At 37.3% G+C, this 26,292-nt stretch overlaps 1 protein-coding gene across 12 annotated transcripts in view; it reads left to right on the forward strand.

The window, feature by feature from the left end:
- CACNA1D (calcium voltage-gated channel subunit alpha1 D) overlaps positions 1-26,292 on the forward strand; it is a 173,098-nt gene that overhangs the window by 70,573 nt on the left and 76,233 nt on the right. For 8 of the 12 annotated variants that reach the window (XM_027640414.1, XM_027640421.1, XM_027640417.1 and 5 more), the window contains exons 8-9: positions 10,483-10,586; positions 21,602-21,771. In XM_027640414.1, coding sequence (XP_027496215.1) covers positions 10,483-10,586; positions 21,602-21,771 — 274 coding nt within the window. Of the gene's footprint in view, positions 1-9,899; positions 10,004-10,482; positions 10,587-21,601; positions 21,772-26,292 lie in introns of all 12 variants that reach the window. The other 4 variants (XM_027640415.1, XM_027640418.1, XM_027640426.1 and 1 more) reach the window with 1 other exon arrangement.

Genomic DNA, 26,292 nt, shown 5'->3' on the forward strand with positions numbered 1-26,292 from the left:
GGTGCTGAACATCAGTGAGAATATTCTGTACTACTTGGTACTCTGCAGTAAGTCTTTGTGGCAATTAGGACCTTATAACTAATACAATTCTAACCGTTCAAGGGTTGGAAAATATTTATGGAAGAAAAGTGATTACTAGTAAGGATCACTGTTAGCAAGCTGTTAAAAGTGGACGAGATCTCCAGATGTATCTTACTGGAACTATACTCCAGGTGATGTTGCTACCAGCAGCTCACGTGGTGAATTTGTTACTTTGTCTGGCCAAGTGGGACTGTTTACTGTTATTATCTGTTGAGGGGTACTGGATGCATTTAGGAATCTAGTATTACCCAGTGAATGAACACATAATTTTATGTAGTCATTTGTTGCAAATCAAGGTGAAATAAGCTGTTGCTAAAACATTTAACACCAGTGTAATCTCAGATAAAATCTGTGATACTGAGGTATAGAATATGGAGATGTTTTAAGATAATTAATGGACATTCTTTTAGGATGGAAAGACAAAAAAAGACAGATATGAATATCTACTTTCGCTGTCTTTCCAGAGATACAAAACCAAATTGTAATAAAGGAATACTACAAGAAGCTAAGGCAGCCATTTTAGCTCAACGTGCATGGGTTTTGTGGATTGCTTTTTAGTTGGAAATCTGTTGATGATACACAGACTGAATCAGTTTTACACAAAACAAACAAATAAAACCAAACCCATAAATATTAGAAACTGCACAACATTCTAATTTCCATTCAGTCACTGTGTGAACAGTGAAATAAATTCTGTGGGCTTATCTTGCGAGCAGGTGTAATGTGAGGGGGTGAAATATGTGCAATATTTTGCATCATGTTCTGTGGCATTCTGTTAGCAAGGATGACAGCTGAAAATGACAGCTTCCAATAGCACTCCCTGGCACAGCTCGTTATCACCTGGTTAACGACAGTAAACTTGGTTTAAAAATTCTCCAAGCACCAATAGTGATTTTTCCCTTAGGCATATCTATTATAAGTTGAGGTCTTGATCCTGCTACTGCTGGGAACCCTTCAGATCGTGGTGACTCACATGGGCATCCTGCTGCTCACCAGTTTGCATCTGAATCCCATATGTCCTACTGTTTTTTAGAGAGTTCATCTGGCCACTTTTTTCTTTCTAACTTACTTGCAACTCACTGGATAGCAGATATTACATATTCCATCCACAAGAAATATGACTCTTTAGTGCCAAAAGTTAGACCTGGGAGGTGAAGGGGTGTAGTGTCCTTGTTTTCACCAGCCAGTGCAGCCTGTAGGTTCCCAAATTGTACAGTGTGTTTGTGGCTGCACACCTGTGTGTCTTCTCCATTTATACCAGGACTGTGTTTATTCCTAGTCACAGTCCTTTCTGTTTGCTCTTGAGCCCTAACTGAAGGCTTATGTTATTAGTTTTTGATTCCAGTGCAGTCCTTGTTATTGGCCAAGTGGCAGCTTTTGTGTGCCCAGGTTTTTAATGCTCTGGCTCCCTTTCTAAAGCTGAGACCATAGTACACTTCGCCTCACGTTCAATTTATGCTAGCAAGCTCTCAAGAATTACAAAAATTTGAGTCTGCATTTGCATATCTGGCTCTAGATTTTTCCCATGTCTTTGAAACATCTAGATGTATAGTCTATTAATGGCAAACACGGATTTTGTAAATTGGTTTTTATTTTTAGCTGTTGCACTCGCTACGTAGGAACACAGATAATGAGCAGTGATACTTGCCAGCAAAACCCTCAATTTTCTCATGAGCACCAAAATTATCACATTTAATTATTTTTGTTTTCACCATAGTGAAGTTATCTTTAGTTACTACACTCAAATAATCCACGCTGACACTACTGTAACTTGAATGAGAAATGGGCAGGGCCTCTGAGAAACCACCTTAATGGGATGGGCTGCCAGCACAGTTGATTCAATGATGAAGCAACTATATTAGTGGCTGCTGAATTTTCCTAGCTCAGTGTTATGGAGAGGTGCTGCATTACCAAGTCAAATATTAACAGCTCCTCAGTTCTCTGACACCAACTAGCACTGTTCAGATTGATCTGGAGACTTTTTGAGACTGAAGAACTCAAGCTGAAATTGCTGAATGCATTGATGTCTTAAATGGTTTTGCCTATTAATACACCTGCTGATATGTTAACAAGATATTCTCTCAAGGATTCATGTTTAAAATACTCTATTCATTACTTGAAATGTCTAAGCAGTCTCCAATATATCTAAAACTTGCATAAGGTTTAAGGAAAAGGATGTCAGGTTTTTTTAATATAACCTTTACCGATACTTTTTAAAACTGTCTGTTACTAGTTTTTGCTACTAACATATTATCATCAAAGAAATACTTCGTTCATAATTCCTCTGCATTTATAACAAAAAAAAAGTCTGCACTTACGAATCTGTTTCTTGCTTTAGAAAGCTTTATATACTTCAGTATATTCACTGAAGCATCTTAGAATATCTGAAGAAAATCCATCAGTTCTGAAACACAGCCTGTTTAGGTTACACAGCACTTTTGCATGTGTCTAAATGCCATTTTGCATAAACGTCTACAGAGCCATTGCATTAATGTTACTGGAAGTAACCTATCAAGATAGAAAAGACTGTATCAGTAACTGTATTTCCATATACAAGTACAAGAACTGTGGCTTCCTTACTGGTTTCTCAATAGTACCAGGCAATTTTCTTTATTATACATGAGCTAAAAGGTAGAAAATCACTCTATATTTATTTTCTAACTAGGTGGGAATTAGAAAAAACTATAACTCCCATGTAAACCTATGTATAGAAAAAGAAAATAATTACAATAATAAAACAAAGCAGTCTATTAATTTTTTTCAGAATGTTAATCAGATGATCAGGAACTCAGTCTTTTTGGTTGAGATCTTTTTAGAATGCTCCTAGTTCAAGAATCTTTAAGGAGATCTTACTCAGAAGTATTATAAGGAGGTATGGTGTACTTGAAACCAGGTAATGTGCAGCCAAAGAATTTTCCTGAACGAAGTGTTTTACGAATACATCTCACAAGAAAACCCTTGGCTCATGCACAAAATGTATTATTAAGCTATAAACAAAAAGCTGCAAAATAGGAAGTGTTATCAAAACTGTCATCAGAGTGCTGAGGAGTCTCCTGAAAAATACTTTTCAAAAAACGCAACCAGCAGTTAAATAATCAATAACATTCTAGGACTTTACATTGAATGATTTAATAAGCTAATGGGAATCAACTACTGAGGCTGATTTAAGCCATATTAGTCCCACTCCACCTGCAGAAAGGGCAGGCATGTTGCTGATCCAAATAATACTTGTCAGGAACAAATTTCATCTTATTGCCAGAGAGAAGTCAAAGAATGCTTGACAGCTTTTTTTCCCCTTTGTAAATCAGTTGCAAATATTCAGCAGTGTTAAAAATTGTGAAGAAAAATCGCAGAAAATACTTTATTTTTTCCTTTTTTTTGTTACATACTTATGGACAGCTTGATGCTGCTCTGTTAGCATCGCTCAGCACCACTTTCAGGTCATGTAAGGGAGACTCTTCAGTGGAACAAGTCAGCTCATCCCCAAAGGCATCGATGTGCTGCATGCTCAGTGCTCCCAGCCTTTGATGACTACATAGCCAGAAATTTAACACATGATGTACAGCTGGAGAAAGAGTGATAGAAATTTTGGATGGCAGCATTAGTATATTGCATAAATCTTGCTGAAGAGCCAGGGACAGCAGGGAGAATTTTTTCAATTTGAGTGTTAATTACTTCAATCCAGTTTCATGTTAAAATCTAACTTAACTCCTCTGCCTTTAAGGTAATGATTTGGACTAATTACCTTTTTATGTTCTCTAGGTATAAAAAGCTCCAAACCAACCCATTTTAGATTGCAAAGAGAGAGAACTTAATCTCAGAGAGAAAAGGGAATGATCAAATTCAGACATGCAAACAGAGCTACCATTGCAAGGAATAATACACATATTAAGAGTCTGAATTAGGATCAAAGGGGATGATAATGTAGTGTAAATTTTTTCCAATTAGCATCTTAACACAGACCCCACCCGAGGAGGATTTTAAACTACCTAACAGGGAAATATCTTTCCCATGAAGTGAACTTGATTGACTTTGACAAGTTATCTTCTATCTCAGTCTTAGCTGACTGCTGACCTGAACTGCAGTCAAAGCGTGGAACTAATTTCTTGTCACAGATCATTGCAAATACTAAAAAGAACTTATTATTTCTCCCCAGAAATTTTAAATAAAAATGGGTAGAAACTGGATTAGAAATAGAGTCTGGAATTCAGGTAGTGCTAAGAATTCCACTAGTGGAATAGCTAGAGTTTCTTCCAAAAACTTTGCCATGAGAAGAAAACCATTATTTTAAAAGCATTGTAGTTCCCAGTCTGTCCCAGGATAACAGTTTAGTAAATAAATTCAGATCTCCCTTGAGTATTCGAGTTTTGGTCATTATTGCTACATAAACTAAGGTAACAGCTGTACATCATCTAACTGAACAGCATATGCTATTCTTGCATTTTGTTGTGTCCAGCATATGGGGAATATTAAATACATCCAATTGTTATATAATCTTGTATAGGTGGCATAGCAGATACCAAATGGATGTTTAGTACCTATCACCAAACTGGATATTATTATTTTGTTCATTTTAATACATGATAGCTAAATATTTAAGAAGTAAACACACTGTTCATCATATTAGTTACTCAATTCCAATAGTTTTCGAGCCCTTAGATTTAACAAATCAGATCAGTGCATAGGGTGTATATATTTCTTTTGTGAAGTTAGCTTGGGCAATATAGATAAATAGGTAGAAGCACTCACAAAAATTGTTAATCCTAAATTAACAAGCTGAAACTCATGAAGGAATCAAACACTTGCATTTTTTTTTATACCCATTTTTTTAAGCCTGATAGAGTTTTCAACAGCAAACCTTCTCTGGGTTACTCTTTTGTAGAGGTTGTACTGGTAGTACTCTTGATTTTTGTTATGGTGGTGTCCCTCTACTCTGCAGTTTCAACTTGGGCATAGCTATCTGAAAAAGGACATAATTTCTTAGCAGTCACATTTGACATCAAGGCTTTCCTTGGAACAATTACTTGATTTCCGCCCGTCCCCTCCCCCTAGTTAGACAGTAAGCTGATTAATGGAATGCCACTCACAGGAATTAGCTAAAATAGCATTATATGTAATATGAAGTATCTGAATGAAAAAGACCTACATCCAAACGAATTTCTGAACGGTCTTAGTAAAATTTTACAAACTATCACATTTTAAAGAATAAATGCCTCATTTGAGTACCAAATTTTTATGCTTCATTTGCTAAGTATGGATAAAAACAACAGAAGGAAGATATTGAGGTCTGTTCAGATAGAGCAAAGCAAATTAATAAAACTGAAGCAGTCTTACAAGTTGAGGTTTAACTTAACAGGATCACTTATGTGTCCATATGCAACTGTAGCACAGTTTACTTACAGAAGACGGAGACCAAATTTAAGAGATGATTAAGCAAGTCTGAGGTTCTCTAGGTACTGTGGCAACTTCTCTAAGGGGTCTATTTCTCTTTATGCCTACCTTGGTGCCTGAGCCGTGGAATTCTGATTTTCCAGTTGTTGCTGAGCTGAAATGCTTAACAAAGCAGTGGGCTTGGTGCACGTCCCACCAGTGCACCTCTGCTTGGTTCAGTGTCAGCACCACAGCAAAGGTGAGTCTGGCCAGCCAGGAAAACGTCAGAGAAATCTGTGCTTTGACTCCAGAACCCAGATAAGATTGGATACAAAATTTACATGCTTTTACAAACCAACCTGGAGGCTGCTGTGCTTCAAGCACAGCCTGTTTTAAGTCAGCTTTTAGTTGACTCCACTTCAGTCAAGAATATCTCAGGACAAAACCTTTGAAGCCAGGGGGCTTTGAAAAACTATCTGGTGTACTCTACACTAAGTAGAATAAATAGCCTGATCTGAGGTTTTGTGAACCTCCATTGTATGCTTTGAAGAATGCAGGGTTAGTCCCACTTCACAAAATGCAGATTTCTGAAGGATTTTTACACGTGTAAGGTGATTTGGTAGATTATAGGTAGCAATAAGTAAACCCACCAGTTATGTGTTTGTTGGAATGTTACAACAAGAGGAAGGTAAAGTTGAAACCTAAGGAAGCTAAGAAACCTAAAATATTTAAGAGAGTTTGAAACATTTTGAAAAAAAATTCAAAATAGTTTCATGCAGCACATTGTATCTGTCATGGTACAAATGCAGAATTAGAGGAGTTACTGCAGTGCTTTATCATTATCCCCAGCCAAGGCTTACATAAATTAATATATACAAAGAGCTTGCAATAACTTTCAGTGAAAGAATACCAGGTGTACAGAAAAGTAAGACCTTGATTTGCATACAATAGCATGTGAGGATTTTACTCACAATTACCACAGATAGGGATAAATGAGATTTTAATGATTTCTAATTGATGTTTTAGATTGGAGTGTGCCATCTGCTGCTGTATAGCACTAAGGGTTATGTCTGCTGTAAATTTGACTTTCTCCCCATTTCACTTGAGGGTCCTGGTCTCTGATCACTTATGCTATGTTGTAATGGTAGTTGACTCCAGCTACAGCACAACTAACAAGATAATTCACTCCAAGTGCCAGATGAGGCATTTTCAGACTGTACCAAGTTTGTCCTATCAACCCAAGATAATTTTTCAAGACTGCAGGCATATACCCACAAATATATACACAGAAAATATAAAGAGCCAAGTGGACAATGCATAGTAAACATCTACTGTTATGGTCAAAAAGAATTAAGGGACATGAAAAATACTTTGTCCTTCCTATCATCCATCATCTCATATGTCCTCTGGTTGATGTGGTGGATAAACTAATTAGAACAGAAATTCAGACAGTAAGATTGGATCTGTAAAAAAGCACAAAGAAGAGCAAGAAGGATGGTACTTGGTGGTGCCTCACAATAGGTGCTATGAAGGCTAAAAGCCTCATGGCCTCAAAAAGAGCCAGGGCAAGTCCATTGAGAACCATTAAATATGACACCTCCTTTGGTTATTGTGCTTCCCTGAGCCATAGAGCGGGGGAGTCTTGCAAGATGTTTCACTGAGGATTTGAGTTGTAGTGTCTCCTTCAATTCCTGGTGTTATTTTAACATAATTCAAGGGCTTTTATTGCTTGTATTTCTTAGTTGCAACTTCTAGTACATTTGGAATTTGTCTTTAACTCCTTATTCTGCACTTTGCGTGAAAAGTCAACATTAATCCTTTCAGTCTTATTGCTGAGGATGGAGATTTTCCTGTTCTCATATATTAACCAAGTTCTGTCTCAGTCTTTAATCAGAAGGCAAATCGACTCCTTTAATCTTTCTTTAATTGGAAGTTATGGAAAATGCCATTTGACATGCATGAAATAAGCAGCAAAGTTTTCCAAAAGGAAAGAACTTCTTTTTATACTTTGATCTCTGGTATTAATGCAATCTGAAATATTTCTTCATGAATAGAAATTACAACACATTACTTGAATAGAGTTTAATTGTATCTAGAATTAAATGATAAAGTTGTTGAGTGTTGCTGTTTCAGGCTGTTCTTTTTAGGAATTCAATCTTAGATTAGTGTCAAGGTGTCCTACTAGGTTCAGGTGTTCCTGAATTAGGGAATGCTTTTGAATTAGCTCAGCACTTGCTCAAAACGAAACCTTTGTTCTAATACTGGTTAGCTGCAGTTGCCAGTTTTTACTTCACAAGACATTTGTCCTGGATAGATGAGCCTAAAACATTGGACTTAAAGTGAAACCACATAAATGAAAAGGAATTTTTTTATGTTACCCACTATAAAGTGAAGGAAGGAAATACAAATCACAGTTGCCCCTGCTGACAGAGCAGGAGAATTTGAGCTTCACTCAGGAGCTACTGAGTTAGCACAATGCCTAGCTGCTTGAATATGTTCTCTTTGTGAGCAAAAACAGAGTATGGAGTTGTATTGCAGTGATTTCCAGAGCTCTGTTTTCTCAAAGTAAAATTGCAAATATTAATATTTTGGGTTTTTCAAAAAGACACAGAGGAGTCAAATGTTATCAACACCAGATGAATTTGCCTTCACAGTGGTGACTTGCAAACAACTGCTGATGGAATAATTTGGTTAGATGCAAAATGCATTCATATGTGTTTGGAATTTAATTAAAACGTTTGGTCTGATCAGTTATTGCTGGAAAAACACTTTGCCTGTATGGTATGAGCCGTGTCTGTTAACATGAAATTGAAGCTAATGATCCCAACCTTTCTGAATGGCTATAATCCTTCAACTTCCTATCAACTTCTCCAAAATTCAGCTCTATTGAAACTAGAAGGAAAAAAAATCCAACCCAAATAAATATTTTCAAGTTTTCTTTTTCTTTCTACCTAGAAAGTGTAAGTAATTTTAAGGTACTTTTCGGTACCTCAGTTCAGTTACAAAAGCATTTTAGAAGATGCAAGAAAAAGCTGTGTAATGTAATCTTCCTTGGTTACTTAGGAAGTTTGTTTACTTTGGTAAGTATAAACTGGTATTAATACAAATCACCACTGAGGGGAAAGTGCTTATAGGCCTTAACTTGAAAAACTTAATACGTGTGCTTATATTGGACTGTCCATAGGGCCACTCTGCAGAAGCTGAGATTATGATACATTTTTAAAAGACAGGGGAAAAAATAAAATAGTTTTGGAAAACGTTTGTTCTCATGTTTGATAGGTCTGTTCCAACAGAGATGTTAAGGACAGGAGTTTAACTTGATCAGCCATAGAGCTCAAAGCCTGATCACAAATTTCCGATACAACAAACACAACAGCATTCACAGAAGTGAAAACAGATCTGCAAAAAGGATGTTCTACAACACCATGTCTAATTTTTGTCTGCTGAATTTTCATGGCTAAAAAACAGTTTAAGAAGAATCTAATGCAAACTTGTCAGTATAAACAAAAAAGTCACAATAATTCCTCTTCAAGAAGGGACATTTCCAAGAAGTTTCATGTCACAATTCTTTTTGTGACATAGCAAAATGTCTTTTTGCACCTGAATGCTACACACAAAAACAAATTTCCCTGTTTTAAAATACCTGTTTTTTCTGAATAGGCCTTTTTAGATCTCCATTGGTATATTTCTTAAGTCATCCTTTGATAGGTATAATGATCTGGCTAAGAATAGACAGTGGAAGAGTTCTTTATAGAAAATATGTGAGTCTATAGAGACTGTATTGAAAGCTCAGTTACTTCAACCTCACTTTAAAAAAAATTTATTAGCAACAACTTTTTAAAGTTTATTCAACCTTGATATAATTTATGTTCAAAAGTGTGTCTGGAGTGTTTCCATTATGTTTCTAAAATTTTACACAAGTTTGTTCTCATTTATTTATTTTTTAATTAATTTAAAATATCTGGCAGCATCTGACTAGTATTTCAGGAGAAAACTATTGGAATTCCATGTTACAGAAAAAGTAATACTTCCTGTAATGTTGAGATACATATTGCTGTTTATTTTCTCAAATGATCATTTGTGTCGATAGGATATATAGGAACTACAAATCCTGATATTTCAATATAATTTGTGATCATCATTTTTATCGGAGATCTGAAATTTATTTCATGTTCTCAGTGTTAAAGAACAGAAATGTTGTAATGCCCCATTTATGTTTGATATTATTTCTGATCTGAATACTAGGTTCAGTCACTGTTTTGTTTTAGGGTATTGTATTAGAAATGCAAAGTGAATGTGGCCAGTGCCACCTTTTCACATTGTTCTTTCATTACTGAAGGAATGCATAGAATGTTATCTAACCTGAATAAACAAATTCTCCTTTTCTCTAACTCTTCATTGCTGTTAATATAGTGATCTACTCTATAAGATCATCTTATTTCTTGCAGATGAATGATGCTATGGGATTTGAATTGCCATGGGTGTATTTTGTCAGTCTCGTCATCTTTGGGTCATTTTTCGTACTAAATCTTGTTCTTGGTGTATTGAGCGGGTAAGCATACACCTTTTTCATCATGAAGGCAGAGTCCTGAATTCAGTTGCCATGAACACACAGGTTATCTTGTACAGGTGAGACTTCAGTTGTGATGACATCTTTTAATAAACCTCTATTGCTTCCTCGTCTGATTAGAACAGAAAAAGTTGTCTCTGGTTGTCATATAAATAACACACAAACACCAAAATCAGAGTTTAGACCTATCAATATATATTCATGTCCAGCCTTGTGGCAAAGTTATAAAAAGGACTAATAATTCTCATACACTCACTTAAATCTTATTTCAATTAATCTTCTAAGGCATCACATAGACAAAAAAATTTGGGTAAGTAAATTTAAACAGTTGTTCATTCATTTTTTTAAGAACTGGATAAACCATAAACTTTGTGTTGAACCTACGTGATCTGGCAGCTGCAAAAAGGACTCTGCTGTTTAATAAATGACTGAATCATAACTTATTTCCTTACGTTTTACAGGTAAATGATGCAATAGGATGTGAATGGCCATGGATCTATTTTGTTAGTCTTATCATCCTTGGCTCATTTTTCGTACTTAACCTGGTTCTTGGTGTACTTAGTGGGTAAGCAGTTGAGTTAACATTGTGTATGCTACTGCTACTTGTAAGATGGCCTCTGCATTTACTCAAGCTTCTCAGCAATGGCTTTTTTGCATGCACTTGAGATTCTAATGTCATCCTACCAGTGTTTGCTCTTTGGACTGAACTGTGTGATTCTATTGCCTGTATCTGTCTTGACATCATGTTCACCATGCTTGCTAAAAGTACTCATTAAATGAGGCACTAATCTCCTTATTCTATAATATTCCTGCAGGGAAGAACATTTTGCACACAGAGATGGGTGGCGCACCTGTACAAATATTCTGCCCTGTGGTTATATACAAGTGTTTTTTTCTGAAAGACCAACTTTTGCTTTTGTTCAAATAGTCATAAAACAACTGAAGTGTTGTTTATGTTTACCAGTCACGTATTTTGCACAAAATTTTGCAAAGCATTTTTAATGGGTGCTTCAGGATCTGTCTTACAGAAGAGTGAGGCTGTGTTACCCTGACACAAAGTGTTTGGTGCTTCCTGCATTGCTGGGCTGTGAACTGCTGTGACAACCTGCACCAGGAGGTTGATATATTTATCAATAATCAAGTATCAATTTAATGCAGTTGTCTGTGGGAGGTTGTCACAGCTTTTTCTTGGTTTGTGAACTCCAGGCTCCAGCCAAGAATTGCAGTCATATCAGCTGTAGCTGTATAATGTGCTTTAAAACTGTAATTTATGGCAAGAGTTTGTCAGGTTTTCTTCTTACAAAGCCCCCTTACTTGAGGTTGCAACTCCATTTCCTTTGCTGTTTCCTGGTTACTGACATGGTTGAGCTTGGGAAACTCCAGTTTATGGTCAAGATATTTTCTGATAAACATACCAAAGATCCTGCTAGCATTTGAATACTAAAAAGAAAATTTAATTTAGTTACATGTAGTAGCTTTCATTTGACAAGAACAGTATTGTTTGCTGTATATCTCAGGCAAGCTGTGCCATCTTTGTTGGCTAACAGAAGATTTTTCTCTTGCATGGAAAGCTGCTTGACACCACAGTTACAGTGTCCTCAGGCTGCTGATTGTGTGTGCAGCCCTATTCATGTCTTTGCCACATTGTATGCTAGACTTGAAAAAAACTATAATGCATTATTCCAGGAAATCAGATAAACAAAATTTCCACTTGTTGATGTAACTGTGTTACAGGAGCATTTTTATGTGATGAGTGGTTTTACAGTGTGCTTTTTAAAATCTTAAATCATTTATCTATAATAGGTTACTGTTGCACACAGGAAACTAGGGAAAGCATACTTTTACCTTACTGTCAGAATTGCTTTACAAAGCAGATATTTAAAAGCTAAAAGGTAGTGCTAAAACCACATTGCTGATTTTTTTTTTTTTTAGTTAATCTCTTCCTTCCAAGGCCTATCCTATAAAGTCTGATTTATACAGTCATATCAGCTTTGTTTTATCCAAGGACAAATGTGTAAGCTGTTGTAAAACTAAGGGCCTAGCTTTCAGCCACAATGGACAAACAAAATAATAAATAGAAGGACAGAGAAATGAGAGTAGTTGCAGTGTAAATTCATTTCTTCTTTCATGCTGTTACCTAACGTTGCTGTGTGACCAGACTTTGCACTGAAGTCATTAGAGGATTAGGCTCTCACAGTTCCTTCCCTGGCCCTTAAGAAGGTCATAAGCACCAATTAGTTTTCTTCCTGTCGTGTGAAGGTGTCTGGTAACAGATAATAAATATTCCTGTTTTTCCTTCCGTAACTCAGATTGTTATTGGTTTGGGAGTTTTCTGGTTTTAAAAATAAATTGTAGGGAAAGCAATATCAGATTTGGTATTTTGTTGCATGAATTAATTCTTCTGCTGAATCCATGGAAATTTAGAGAAACCCTCATGACTCTGCTTTACATTTGATTTAATACATTTAAAATACTACATAAGGCTTGCAACATTATTATACATATGATATTTGTTGGAATATGGAGTTGTTCTTTAGCTGCTGTTCTAATACAGGGAAAGAGGTGTCTCCATGTTCTTGGGTTTCTTTCTGCAGACAAGAAATGACCCCTGATTTCTGGGTATTGTGTGACCCATGGAGCAGTAATGCTCTTCAGAGCCCTTGCTGGCTTGCCTTTGGTTTCCAGTGAACAGAAATGGCAGTGTCCAGTGTGACGTGAACCCCCCTTAAATTCATCCAGTCATTAATTGCTAAATTTATTTTTCTGCCATAGCGTCACCCCCCTTCAGGGTCACTTGAGTGCTCAGGGTGTTTGATGAGTTGTATCAATCCATGTTTGCCCTGAATACATGAAAGAGCCTTCCTAAAACTCCCTGGTTTTGATTTCTATCAGAAGAAAATTACACAAGTGAGCTGAGACATGTGATATATAAATATCACCAAGGATTGACACCAAAATCAGAAGGAAAAAGGAAAAGGGAGTATTCCTAAAAGATACTGATCGTACCAAACTGATGTTGAGTACATAAGTGAAGAAAATGTCTTGGTGTACTTGTTTAAAACTCTGACAAACAAGGACCAGTGTGGAATACTGTGACTCTGATTTATTTTGATTGCTATATGACATTTGTATATAAATAATAAATATTTTTCACATCTTTTCTATTTAGACCTAATAATCTAAATTTTATTGATAAAAGTGATGTGCTTGTAAAATCCAGTGGATATTTTTGTATTCCTTAGTAGACAGGAAATACTTTTCATTCTGAGCCAAGCATTGAATATGTAACACGTGCATTTTTTGTTTTTTATTTAAGAGTTATCAGCTTTTACATTTTATGCTCTTCAAATCATAGCATGAAACTTGGTTTGTGATAAATCAAGAGATAAACTTAAATTTCACTAAACTGATCAAATGTCAAGAATGCAAAAATTATGCCAACTTATTTGAAAAGCATGGCTTTGCATACAGATTTTGAAAGTGGAATCTGAATGCCTTTTCTGTATGAAAGTGTTACTTCCTGTAATATCAGGTTATGCTGTGTACATTTAAATTTGTCTGCTGTTTTGATCTGTTTGTGGGTTTAAAATACTCAGTCATTCTCTTTGCACTCCTTTGTTGCCCTGTGACCATCTGCCCCTTTGTATTTCTGTAATGCCTCTTGTGCACTGCATGTTTCATGTATTTAGATACTGTACAAGTGGATGAGAATGATGATTTGGCAGATCTTTTGTTTTTGCATCTAGCTGTTTCTGAAGGTGAGTATTTCCTGGTGATCCGTGTCAGTCTTGCCTGCTGAAGGTGACATTCTTAAAAATAGAGTTCATATTTTTAATAGCAGAAGTGTAAATTAATAGAAACAATGTGTGTGTGGAATCTGCATGTGGGAAATATTGTAATTTCTGCATGGAAGCTGACTGTGGAGATTTTATCCTGAACATTCCCTTGAATAACAAGGATGGAGAGAATTCATAGGCTTGAGTTAATTAATCTTTTTCAAAATAGTCAAATTTTTTCTCTGTATCAGACACTAGAAGTATTCACATTAGTCTAAAAGTGAATTCTCAATTGAAAAGCTATTTCAGTTTTCAAAGCTTGACAGGAAAATCCATTCTTGAAAAAGACTCCAGGTCAGGTTTTAGAATTGGCTCCAGTTCCAGTTCAGGCTCTAGTTCCATCTCAAAAATTAGAGCCAGCTTTAAAAAATACACTAGAAATGGTTCCAGCTCTAGCAGTGACCTGTAAAAATTGCCCTAGAGGCAGTTCTAGAGATGCTCTCCAGAATTAGGATTTAGATTCAGCTCTCCTAAATGTCTCTATAAATTGCTCCAGAAAGGACTGTGGGAAAAGAATACAGAACATGCTCTAAATCCATCTCCAATAAATGGCTGGACAATTGAACATAGATCCAGCTCTGGAAAAGACCTCAGGAAATGGACCTAGTCTCACTCTAGGAAAGGGCATTAAAATTGGCATAAGATGTATTTTTTGAAAGTGTTCTAGAAATGGCTCTAGACCCAGTTAGAGATGTGGCTCTAGGAAAGGGCTGGTGATGGCTCTTGGTCCACCTTCAGCAGGGGCTCTGCAGAAGGCTGTAGCTCTGACCTGAGAGCAGATTTGACAAACAGCTCAACCCTAAGGATATTAGAAAAATTGGCTGTAGATCCAACTCCAGAAATATACCTGGAAATGTATTTGTAATTGTGGTTCAAAACATTTGCCTGCTGATAATTTTTTTCATCACTGTGAATTTCTTAGGAATCTGTCTGGATACCTGGAACAGTCAGATCTTTCACGATTCTTTCAATATTTGGAAATACAGAGCAAAGTGCTTGCAGCTCTTGGGAGCTGCTATAGATGTATTCAGATATTTTCATTACCTTTGGCTGGTCTGCATTTTGTTCATTCCTGTTACAAATATAAAGGTGTTCATGGCTCTGAATAATTGTTTTAGCTCCTAGAAATTGCAGGGTGATCATGATACAGTCACACTCTATTTTGGTTGCTTTGTCTTTTGATCCAGTATTAGGGGGTTGGTTCAATCTGTAAGAGACACCAGTGCACCCTTTTTCCTTTTGTAAAATTTCCTCTGGTTATGGTATAAGGAGTAGGCATTGCATCTTTGGGGCAACTTCATGCTTGATGGAATGACAAAAATTGCTGCTGAGGGGCTGCCCAGCAATTCCAGCTCTGTGAAGGGTGGTGAACTCCTTCAGGAGCCTGCTTTTCATGGAGCTTTGATTACACACAGTGTGACAGGCATAAACTGGACCTATGTTCTCTGAAGGCATGAAATACTAGAACAGAAACTGGGAGCTGAGGACAGGCCTTCTCCAAATATTCTAGGATTAAAAAGACCAGAGCATATCATGGCAATTGGTGCAAGAGACGGTGAGCTGAAATTGAAAGTTAAGTTAGAAATTATAGGGTTATTAGGAAGTTAACTAAAGATAAACCTTAAAAAATGAAGAGAATCGAGTGCTAGTTATCCATCCTGAAAGTACCTTTAAAAGAGCATTAAAAGTTAAGATAAACATGCCAGTAATTCAGTATGCATTGAACTGTTTTGCTATGAACAGAGGAAATACTAGATTATAAAACTTCATAACTTATTTATCAAGAGGCATGGCTTTTAATGATGCATGATAATCTATTCCTGAAGATAGTCCTTATCATTAGGGGATGGTTTCTGCTGACGGCATTTTCTGCTCAGGGCATTAGTATTTCTTCGGGTAACCATGGGAACAAATAAGACTTTTCAAACACACTTTAATAAATCTTTAAGTTGAATCTATTGCCTTGCAAAAGGGCACCAGAACATAAGCTTTGACATGTCCTTATATCCTCCTACATGTAGTCTTGCAGGTTACTAAGAGAATGTTAATTTTTTCAATTTCTTTCTCCCAGTAATATTTGCGATGTATGTACATAATGATGCTAAAAGCTAAGGGTATGTACTCATCCACACTAATCTTACAGCAATATCTGTCAATTAATGTCATATAAAATATGCTGGCACAGATAAGCTCATACACCTAAGGACTGTTGTCTGCAGAATAGATGGAAAAAATTGTAGAAAAAGACATTTGAATAATGATGCACGAAATAGAAAATGGCACTGAACTGTCATCCACAGCCTCTCAGCAAAAGGGAAACGAACTGGTTTTGACAATGTTCCTTTTCACAGCAACAGGAAGGCCTAGTGAAAAAAATAAAAATTATTACTGAAAATTTAACTCCTTCCCATAGGAAGGATATACATTCAGAACAAGAGAGAGTCTCTGGCTGTAGATCTCAACATCTTATGAGCTGGAGTAGGCTCTTTTAGTTGTTGGGTGGCTACTGAAAGTAAAACTCAAACACAAATATATACAAAACAAGGGAATGTTATTCTTGATTGATCAACTAAATATACTAACAGTAATAAATCAGCAAATCCTTTAATCCAAATACAGTAATTACTGATGGACTGCTTTAGACAGAAGTGACTACAGTCAGTGGGAGTAGTTTGTACTCTTGAATAAGAACTTGGAGGGAACTGATTTTATTTCAGTCCTGTCTGAACTGACCACACCAAGGCTTCCTAGCGATTAGTTCTGTGAGTCCTGGCATGTAACAAACCACATCAGCTTCAGAAACGGTTGACAAGGGCCCATCCCAGTGGTGGGGTGATGGTTGGATATGGTCCTGTGCTTGGTACTGCACCTTCTTTTTCTAAGAATTCCAGTATGTCCTGAGCCAAACGGTCTTGACTCAGGACAGGAGGAGCACATCTTAAGGTGCAGATTTAATAACAGTCTGAAACATCAGGTCTTGGTTTTGTTGCTGTATCAAATGGTTCCCTATGTTGCTGTTCCCACCCGTGATCCTGTAGCATTGATGTGCACTCTGGCACAGGAAGGCTGTACAGGCCCTCTGCTACACAGAGGTGGTGCTGGAACCATTGAATATACATTTTGTCAACTGCTAATGAACTACATAGAAATAACTGTGGTAGGTAATACCAGTTTGCATTTTCCCATCAAGAACCCAGTGCTCCTTGCTCAAGGAAAATTCCTGCTAGGATTTTTTTGCGCTACAGAAATAATTTTAGTGTTCAGCCTCTGAGGCGTTTTGTTCCCCCCCCCAAAAGAAGGGGTAACAACGATGTATAAAAATCTCCTGTAATTAAAGATGTGATGTTACTTAACCTTTATGTATCTCCACATCTGTTACACTTTACACCCAGCTGTGAACTGTTGTCCATTCTTAGCTGTACACTTAAAGCAGTTTTAGTTCTCTGATTTGATTCTGCTAATTTGTTGGTTGGTATGGTTACCACTGTGTGAAACCTCTCCTGTGAGTCTGGTCCCCAACACTGTACTCCTGTGAGTACATTTTTATTATTATGTGACTATTCCCTGAGAATAAATGAGAGTCTGGATGTCTGGGTGACAGTTCTACATATAGCATTAGCATAACACTCTCTGCATCCCAAACCCTGTGTGCAGCAAGTTCCACACTGCAGGAGATTAATTATGTCTGTCACTGCATTTGCCGTGACACAAAAGGGCAGTAATATGGCTAACGAAGAATTTGTGTTCTGGTTTATGCTTTGACATCGAAAGCAACTTTTATTTCCCATCATCAATGCCCAGTGATGCACAGGAGATAAAACAACACTCCTGGTGTTGCACAGGCCCCCTTAGGAAATGTGTCTGGTCCTTAGCATGGGGAAACTTCCAGCTGGTAGGAGGCCAGAATAGGTGTGTTTGCAGTTATTATGTCTGTGAATTGCAGAGAGAAGGGAGAGTACACCAAATACTCAATTTAAACAAATTCTTGTCTTAAGATCTTTGGTTAATATGACCCTGCCTGAAATTTCAGGTGTGTGAACCAGAGAGCTGTGACTGAGTCCCAGCAGGTTCTCCCTGCTGCCACTTCCACCCTGTTGCATCGAGCCGTTTCCAACTGATGCATATCAGCAGGAGTTATTTCACTCTGTTGAAGGAAGAATAATCTGGCATGATTGCCCCAGACTACTGAAGCATGAACTCAAGCCCTGCATTTTATATGCTTCTGCCTCAACAACCACTGATGATGACGGTGTTGTGCCTAAACAGAGATGAGATCACCTTTCTGCAAGGACACAAGGAAATTTTGGGCAATAGAAATAAAACCTGCATTTTATGTAGTAGGTTAGGTATCACTAGAAGTAAATGAGATTATGTAAACAAGTCTTGGTAAAATGCTTTATTTTGCAAATTATGCCTCTATTCTGCTGCAGATGAAGCATCCCCCACCCTTCGGCCCAATATACACTTTGAAATGTCAGATCCAGGTCGTTTTACCAAACCAGAATGAAATACGTATTTTCAAGTTAGCTCTCTTAGCACAGGCATTTGTGAAACCAAATATTTACAGAGCTTAAGTCCACTTACTGCAATTAATGTGCAATTTCCTGAGCCTGTCAGCTTCAGAGGCTTCTGCTTGGAGTGCTGGGTTGATGACAGGGAGGCCAGTTGAGGCCATCAGTCCAACCATGTCAGTACTACATTGCCTAAAGAGCCAAAATCTTTTTCTTTCTTCCCTGGATCCAGGCTGTGCATTCCACAGCCATGAAATGCTGCACAAGCAGCTGTCTTATTCCTCCTTGCAGGAGAGCAACCAATGTCTATTTATCTTTATCTAAATATTCAAATATCTTTTTGTATAAATGTTTTTGTCAGAAGTTTTAAAGAACCAACATCTCTCTCTCTCCTCACCCCCATCATCTTTTTCAAATAACTTGTTTCTTGGGGAAAAAAAAGATGCTTTTGTTTTGGTAATAGGAAAGTCATTACTTTCCAATTCCATTAAATTCTACTTTCTTATTCATGGCATTTGACTAAAAGGAGCATGTACATATGTACCTGAGAGATGCCACTTCATTGTGGCTGTGATAGAAAAAAATACCTTAGAGCGAGATTCCTACTTCTCCTGAAGAAAATACAGTCTTCTCAGGTGCTATACTTCCTTACAAACAGTCAGGATTTTAAAAAGTTTTTAAATATCATGGAAATAAGCACCCTTGCGTCTCCCCCTACTGATAACTTGCTGCAGCATTTAACAAGGCAGTGTCTGACTTCTGTGCTGTATTAAAGGGAAAGGTCAGAGTTAGCTGTGTATATAAAAAACTGTGTTTAATTCTCTGCATGTAGCCATTTTAATGTAGAGTCAGAGTTAAAAGGTGGCTCAGCCATGGGTAAAGTGCAGTTCAAACTATCAGCCTTGCCAGCTGATTCATTTAAAAATTATTTCTTTCACTCCTCTCTATATAATAACAGCAACTTTCATTTTACCGTACCCTCACATGTCACATATCCTTTGAATTAATGAGAAACACCCAAAGGACTTAACTGAAAAAGATATGAATACTTAGTAAAAGCTAGCAATGCTTGTTAGCTGTGATTTCATGTTAAGCCACGATAGCTCTTTTTTCAAAGGCTCTGTGGGAAGAGAGGCACGAGTGCATTGCCTCAGTTGGGTGTAAATGAGTCTCTAATGCTCTAAACCCAGCATTCCATAAACCAAATAGTCTCTTACTGGCTTGTGAAATTTTTTTTTTTTTTTAAAGCAATTATCCTTCAGAGAGATCTTTGGGGCCCTCTCTCTTTCACAGGCATTTTTGTGACGAGATGGCCTTTTGCAGGACCTCGTCCTTGGATGGTAGATGAAGGGTAGCAAATGCAAAGCAAGCACTGGCATTCTTCAGCTTCATTACAGTGCCATCAGATGGAACAGGATGATCTCCACGTGCCAAAATGAAATTTTTTTAAGGTCTCAGCTGTAAAAGGTGTAGTGCCTGCCTCTTAGCTTTTGCAGCAGAAAACTGTGTAGCTTCTGCAATGTAACGTTAAAAAAAAGCAACATCTGTATTGTAAAGGGCTTAACTCTTAAATTAACTGATGTCTTCTAAACACTAAATTTATGCTCTAACATGTTTGAAGACAAAACAAAAATAAATAAAAACCCTGGTGAGATTATGTCTTTGCAGTTCTGAATAAATAATCTATTATCACTGAACTGAAATGCCTTCTTAAAGTATTTTGCAGTCTTAAACTAATTTTCTAATATTTTCCACTAAAAAAGGGATTTTATTGAGTACTTTAATAAATTTCCCCTTTAAAAGTGTATTAATTAGGGACTATTTTCTAGTGAAATTTCCCAATAAATAAAGGAGTTGCAAATTCATAGCAAATGAAATTGCTGTAGCCATTTTTTAAATTTAATTTGAGCACTGTTGTAAGATTAACATGGACAGGTAGTGGTAGGACAAGGAGTAATGGCTTTAAACTGAACAAGGTCAGGGTTAGATTAGATATTAGGAAGAAATTCTTCCCTTTGAGGGGGTGAGGTCATCGCACAGGTTGCCCAGAGAACTTGTGGCTGCCCCTTCCCTGGAACTGTCCAAGGCCACGTTAGGTGGGGCTTTGAGGAACCTGGTCTAGTGGAAGATGTCCCTGTCCATGGCAGGGGCTTGGAACCAGGTGGTCTGTAAGGTCCCTTCCAACCCAAACCATTCTGTGATGAACATATGAACTGGAACAAACCTGATTTTAAATATTGAATTTGTACATATTTACAGTACAGTTCAAAAGATGCTTGCCCTCCCTTAATTCTATGTGCTGATACTCAGATAAATTGGAACACGTTCGATCCTTCTAGTGAAGGGAGTAATGTGTTTGGAGTTGTGGATCACACCAAATGTTGTAATAACGTCAGCAGATGAGATGTGGTGGAAGAATATACTTGGCAGTGGTTTTGAGTTATTGTTAAGAGAATCATAGATTTATAGGTTAATTCAGGTTGGAAGAGACCTCATCAGGCCATTTTATCCAATTTCCTTCTCATAACTTTGTTATATTTATCATCATTCCATGATAATTTAGGGATTAAGCCAAAACACATACTAAACTAGACAGACAGTCCAATGCATTGTTTTGAGATTGGGGCAATGAGACAGAGGACAAAAGGATGCATTTCTGATCTGAGAGAGCAGAATTCTAGGTTCTGTTACAGAGAGACAAAAGGCAGAACATCCATATCTCAAACAACACAGGTGTCTGTCCGTGCTGCAGTTAAGAGAGAGCACAATAGTGGAATTCTGGAACACTGTGTGTTTGGGCACAGGCAATGAACTGTGGCTGGAAGAGGAAGGATTTTAGAACTGACTGCCAGAATTTCATTTTCATTGAAACTAATACTCAACATTGATATTACTTTGTTAGTGCAAGTTAATTAATATTTGTAGATAAAAGCGATTTTAAAATCTATACAGAAGAACACAATTAAATGGGGGAATGGACCCTTTCCCTCTGGGAAGTGTTAGGAATACCACTTAATTTTCAATTAAGGCAGAAAATCTCTGAAAGTTGTGATGTAACATGGTAGGGATTTGCCATGACTTCTTTGCACCTCTGCCTTGTTTTCAAAGCAGCTCTCCAATCTGCAGTGTATTTTCTATGTCACTGTGTTACTCTGCAATGTCAAGACCTAGGTCAAAATGCCTGGGAGTTTGTCAGTCAATGCTTTTTTTTCTGCTTTATCCAAATTTGATAGGGAATTTTCCAAAGAAAGAGAAAAAGCCAAGGCCCGAGGGGACTTTCAGAAGCTACGTGAAAAACAGCAGCTCGAAGAAGATCTGAAGGGATATTTGGACTGGATAACGCAGGCAGAAGACATTGACCCTGAGAACGATGAAGAGGCTGATGAGGAAGGCAAGAGGAACAGTACGTATTCCTTCCTCTGCTCCTTCTGTGGGGACAGTTTGACTGACACACTGGGGTGAACGTGGCCGGTCTGATGTGGCTTTCTCATTTCAGTTTGCAAACGTTTTGGGTAGCAGAGCAATTGTCTGTTGATACAGTGATGCTGAGTCATGGAACATAATTTGGAATCTCACAACTAACCAGTGCTCTGGGATGTCCATGTATAAATCATTGTCTGCACTTAGTCACCGCTGAGACTTTTAAACTTGGCTTTATTTGTGTTCTGTAAAAAGTTAGTGCATGGAAGCTGTGTGCCTCTAGGTATCACTGTAAATCCTTCCTCAAGAGGAGTGTGTGTTTGCCTGCAGGTACATGCATGGAAATAATAATAACATAAAGAGCTTAAAAGAAATAACCTTGTGCTAATAGTGAGGATTTTATTTTTGTTTTGAAGTAGGAAAATGAGATTCTGGATCTTTCTTTTTGATATTCAAGAAAACCATATAAAATCTTTTCTACTACGTGTCTTATCTGAGTGTGAAATAAATGGAGTCTTGTGAGATTTTCATTTGACACTAGGAAATATCACTTACTTACAGTGTATTTATTTGACATAGTGTGTTATGGGACAAGTAATTTATGCTGTAGTGACCTTCTTGTGCTTCTGACCTGAGTCCTAAGGTAGAGGAACGAGTTTCATGATATTGTAACAACTGTAAAAGTTATACTTGATTTCTGTATAGCACAAAATTCTGGTAACAGCAGTATTTTAGTGTCATAATTTAGCAGAGGTTATTTTAGCCTCTCTGCTATGTTTGCATAAAAGGATTTAAAATTTTTGTGAGAACACAGTTTCAGAATGTGGTTTATGATTTAATACTAAACCCAAGATTAAAGTCCAAATTTCAATACGTATACTAAGTAGCACCTTGTTGTTAATGTCATACTCTGGAAAGTTATGGTATTGGTTTATTTAGGTACCATTGAGTATTTATAAGGAAATGCATCTGCAAACTGTTTGTCAAAGACAACTCAGAATATTATTTTCTATGTTGAAATAATACATCATTACCCCTATTTTTCTTCTAGTGCTGCTAATTTATTATGAACTGTTCTTTTAAACCACAGTACTTTTCAGATGTAGTAAATAACAAAAATAGTGTGGTTTGATATTGAGTTAGCTGTTTTTAAACTTATCTCTGCATTGCATATAGTTAAGTTTTTTAAAATCTTTACTTTTGAATTTCAGATTTTTATTAGTCCTTTAGTTCACACTAAAAGCAGAGTATGGACCTGTGCTACTGACTGGAAGGAAATAATCATTTTATGAGAGGCTGGAAGGAAACCTGTGGGTTGATGTTGATGCCAGCATCACCCAGAAAGAAATAATTTATGTCTATATGAAAATCTGTTGCACAATCAGAATTTTTATCTAGAACAGAGCAAAAAATCCAGAGTTCACTATACTTAATTATTGTTTCTAACACTGTGTGGGAGGGATACATAAACTGTGGGTTTGGGGCCCAGTATCAAGTCCTAAGACTGAGAAGTAAAAGGTGGTACATTCTATGGAGTAAATACACTTTGTACAAGGCTGCTGTGCAGAACTGTAGGTGGTACAGAATTGTAGGTGATGCCAAATTTTCACAGAGCATTGGACAACCACCCTGTCAGCTCTGCTGCCAATGGGCTTGGTTTACAGATGAAATCCCAGGACCTTTTTGCATCCTGTTCAAACTGGGGTTTGTTAATAGGATGTAAAACCCCCCTTTGCTCCAGCATTCCTTAAACCTGGCTTCTAGGTCATATAGTTAAAAAAATACTTGTTTGCTTAGTTGATTGAGTTTGAAAGAGCTTTTAAGTCTAAACTTTTAACTTGGGAATAATTTTAGGCTAAGTTAAGGGTTGCAGGAAGCTTGCAGAGTAAAAATAGAAGGAAAGTAATTAAAAGAACTTTAAGAGAAATGTCAGGAATTTTATTTCAGGCATGCGTATATTTTTTGAGTGGAAATTTCCAGTGGATAGGCAATCTCCTAGCATTCCTGAGTTTGTGCACATGAGCTTAAATATGTGGCTTGGAATTTCATTTTTAATATCAGCTGCAATGGGCTGTAAAGGAGGAAGGGTTGCTGAGTTGCTCCACCTCCTTGCATTCAAGGCATGAATAGTAAGCTTAGGGAATAAATTTAGTCCAAATAAACTGATGATGGTTTCTTTTGAGTTATCTTTGAAGTATAAGGTAAAGCTGAGTCCCAGGTAGTCAGAATCATAATTTTCGGGCTTCTAGGCAACTGTATTCCTATTTGAATATCTAAACCTCTGGGTGATCAAGCTAACTGCTGATTTATGGTGATAGAAGACCACCATAGTGCAACTTCAATGGTGTGGAAGAGCTCTGGGCTTAGGATACAGAAGAACTCTGTGGCAGGAAAAGGTAGAGATTTCAAGAGCTGTTAAGTCAGTGATTAATAGTTTCTCACATCCTTTAAAATTGTAGTTGGGGTTCCTGCAACCCTCCCAGTATTTTAAAATTTCTAACCAGGGAAGGCATTAAGTCATTTATTTATTAACCCTATGTATTTTTCCATTTCTGTTACTGATAGTGGGCAGGTATTCAGTGATGTTGAATAAAAGAATACTTTTTAAATATTAGAATTGTAAATATGTGTTTAGTAAAAGTTGGAAGTCTTTGTTATGAACGAATAGCTGGATACCCTGAAGTCAGTGAAAAAGCTTCCATTACCTTCAGAGCATTGCAAATTCAGCTCAAAATGCGAAAATCCGTGCGAGGAGAGGGATTTAGCTGTGATTAGTTATGCTGCCGGTGATTTCAGTTTGTTTTGCCTAACCTTGCCTGTGTTGTGTGTACGGACACGTTTTTGTTTTTTTTGCGTTGCGACTGCTGCCACCTCCCGTGTCACTGCTGGGATTACATGTGCTTACCCAGGGGTTACACTGGCCGACTTAATGGAAGACAAGAAGAAAAGCAGACTTAGCTGCTTTGGCCGTTCTTCCAATAAACATGGTAAAACGTGTTCTGATTTGCAGTTGAACTTTCTTTTGTGCCAATGCTGCATTGGATGCGTTAGCTTTTGGGAGCACATATTGGATGCATTTTCTATAACCAAGGCTATCCATCTGTAGCATGTGACCCCTCGTGCATGCAGTCCTTCCTGCTGGTTGAAGTGCATGTCTGAAATGAGGTGCTGCTCTACCTCCCTGAAGCAGAGTGTTTCATCCATTCAGATTTCCTCTGAAGTGTCTTTGTCTGTGACTTTCTTGTTGAAGCATAGGTTTTCTTCTTCAGAAGTCAGGTAAACGAGATAAAAAAAGTACTTTAAATTTAGGTATGAAGAAATTAATACAAATATTTGACAAGCTTTATAATGGATCATGGTGTAAGCTTAGAACAGCATGATGACAGTATTTACAAATTATTTTTAATACAATGTAGAATCTCACAAAACCTAGCAAACTTTTACTGTATCTCGTCTTGTTATTGGTGGTTTCATTTCTGTACTCTCTGGTCTATTCAGTTTTTCCCCACTCACACTGGAGCTGGACAGGGACTTTAGAGTATGATAGTTGTTTTCAAATCTGCACTCTTTTAGTACGGGCAAATGTGTTGTTTTGCCATAATCACAATTGCAGTAGTTGAGAGGTCTGCTTTTAATCCTACCTGCAACAGTTATTTGAATAACTGGCTTCCTTGCTGTCACTATTGTAGTCCAGACTGAGGCTGAAAAATCTGATCCAGTTACTGTAGAGAGTGCAGAATGTTGTCAGAAATTGCTAGGACCCAATGGACTCATTTTGTGCAAACACTGAGTCTGCTTGAAGTTATTTATGCGACCATTACAGATATTGTCTAATAGCTTGCACAGCTTTACAGCCTGAAATAGTTTTTCCGTAAAAGTTACTGAAAGGTGGTTGCTGTTTTACTTTGAATACGTGTTTCAACACAGCCTTTAAACGAGCGGGTTCAGGTTCTGATGGCTCTCGTAAAGCAGCCTGGAACTGGCTGTAAACTTGCTGTTGTTGGCTGGCAGCCCCTGCTGTCTTGCTACTCCTGCCTGACCTTGCTGGTCAAAAGCATCCCCAACCACATGTGCACTGACTTGGTTTCTTCTGCCTTGCAGGGCAGGTAGAACTTTTGTGAGTAGGGTTTTTCTGAAGTACAAGTCAATGGCCTAAGTTTATTTTTTTTCTGTGTTAGTGAGACTTTTACACTGATCTGAGTAGCTCACACTTAGGCTGACACTGGATTAGAAATACTACCCTAAATATTTTTCTTTGTTTTACCTTTCCCTCTGTTTCCACTAAAAGCACCACGTCTGTGGAGTGTGCAGCATTCCCAAGGTTCATAGTGTCATCCTTCAGGCTGCAAGTGGTTGGTTCAGTGATGCTACTCTAATGAACACTGATTGTTTTGCTCTCCTCCCACTGCTATGCAGCTATTCAACCTTACGTTGCTTTTCCACGGGCTACCTATAAAAATTGAGAGCCTACAAGAATGATTGTTGATTATATCAACATTAAATC

Source organism: Corapipo altera, unplaced genomic scaffold (genome assembly GCF_003945725.1).
Source record: "Corapipo altera isolate COAL_440 unplaced genomic scaffold, ASM394572v1 55, whole genome shotgun sequence".
Taxonomy (NCBI): Eukaryota; Metazoa; Chordata; class Aves; order Passeriformes; family Pipridae; genus Corapipo; species Corapipo altera.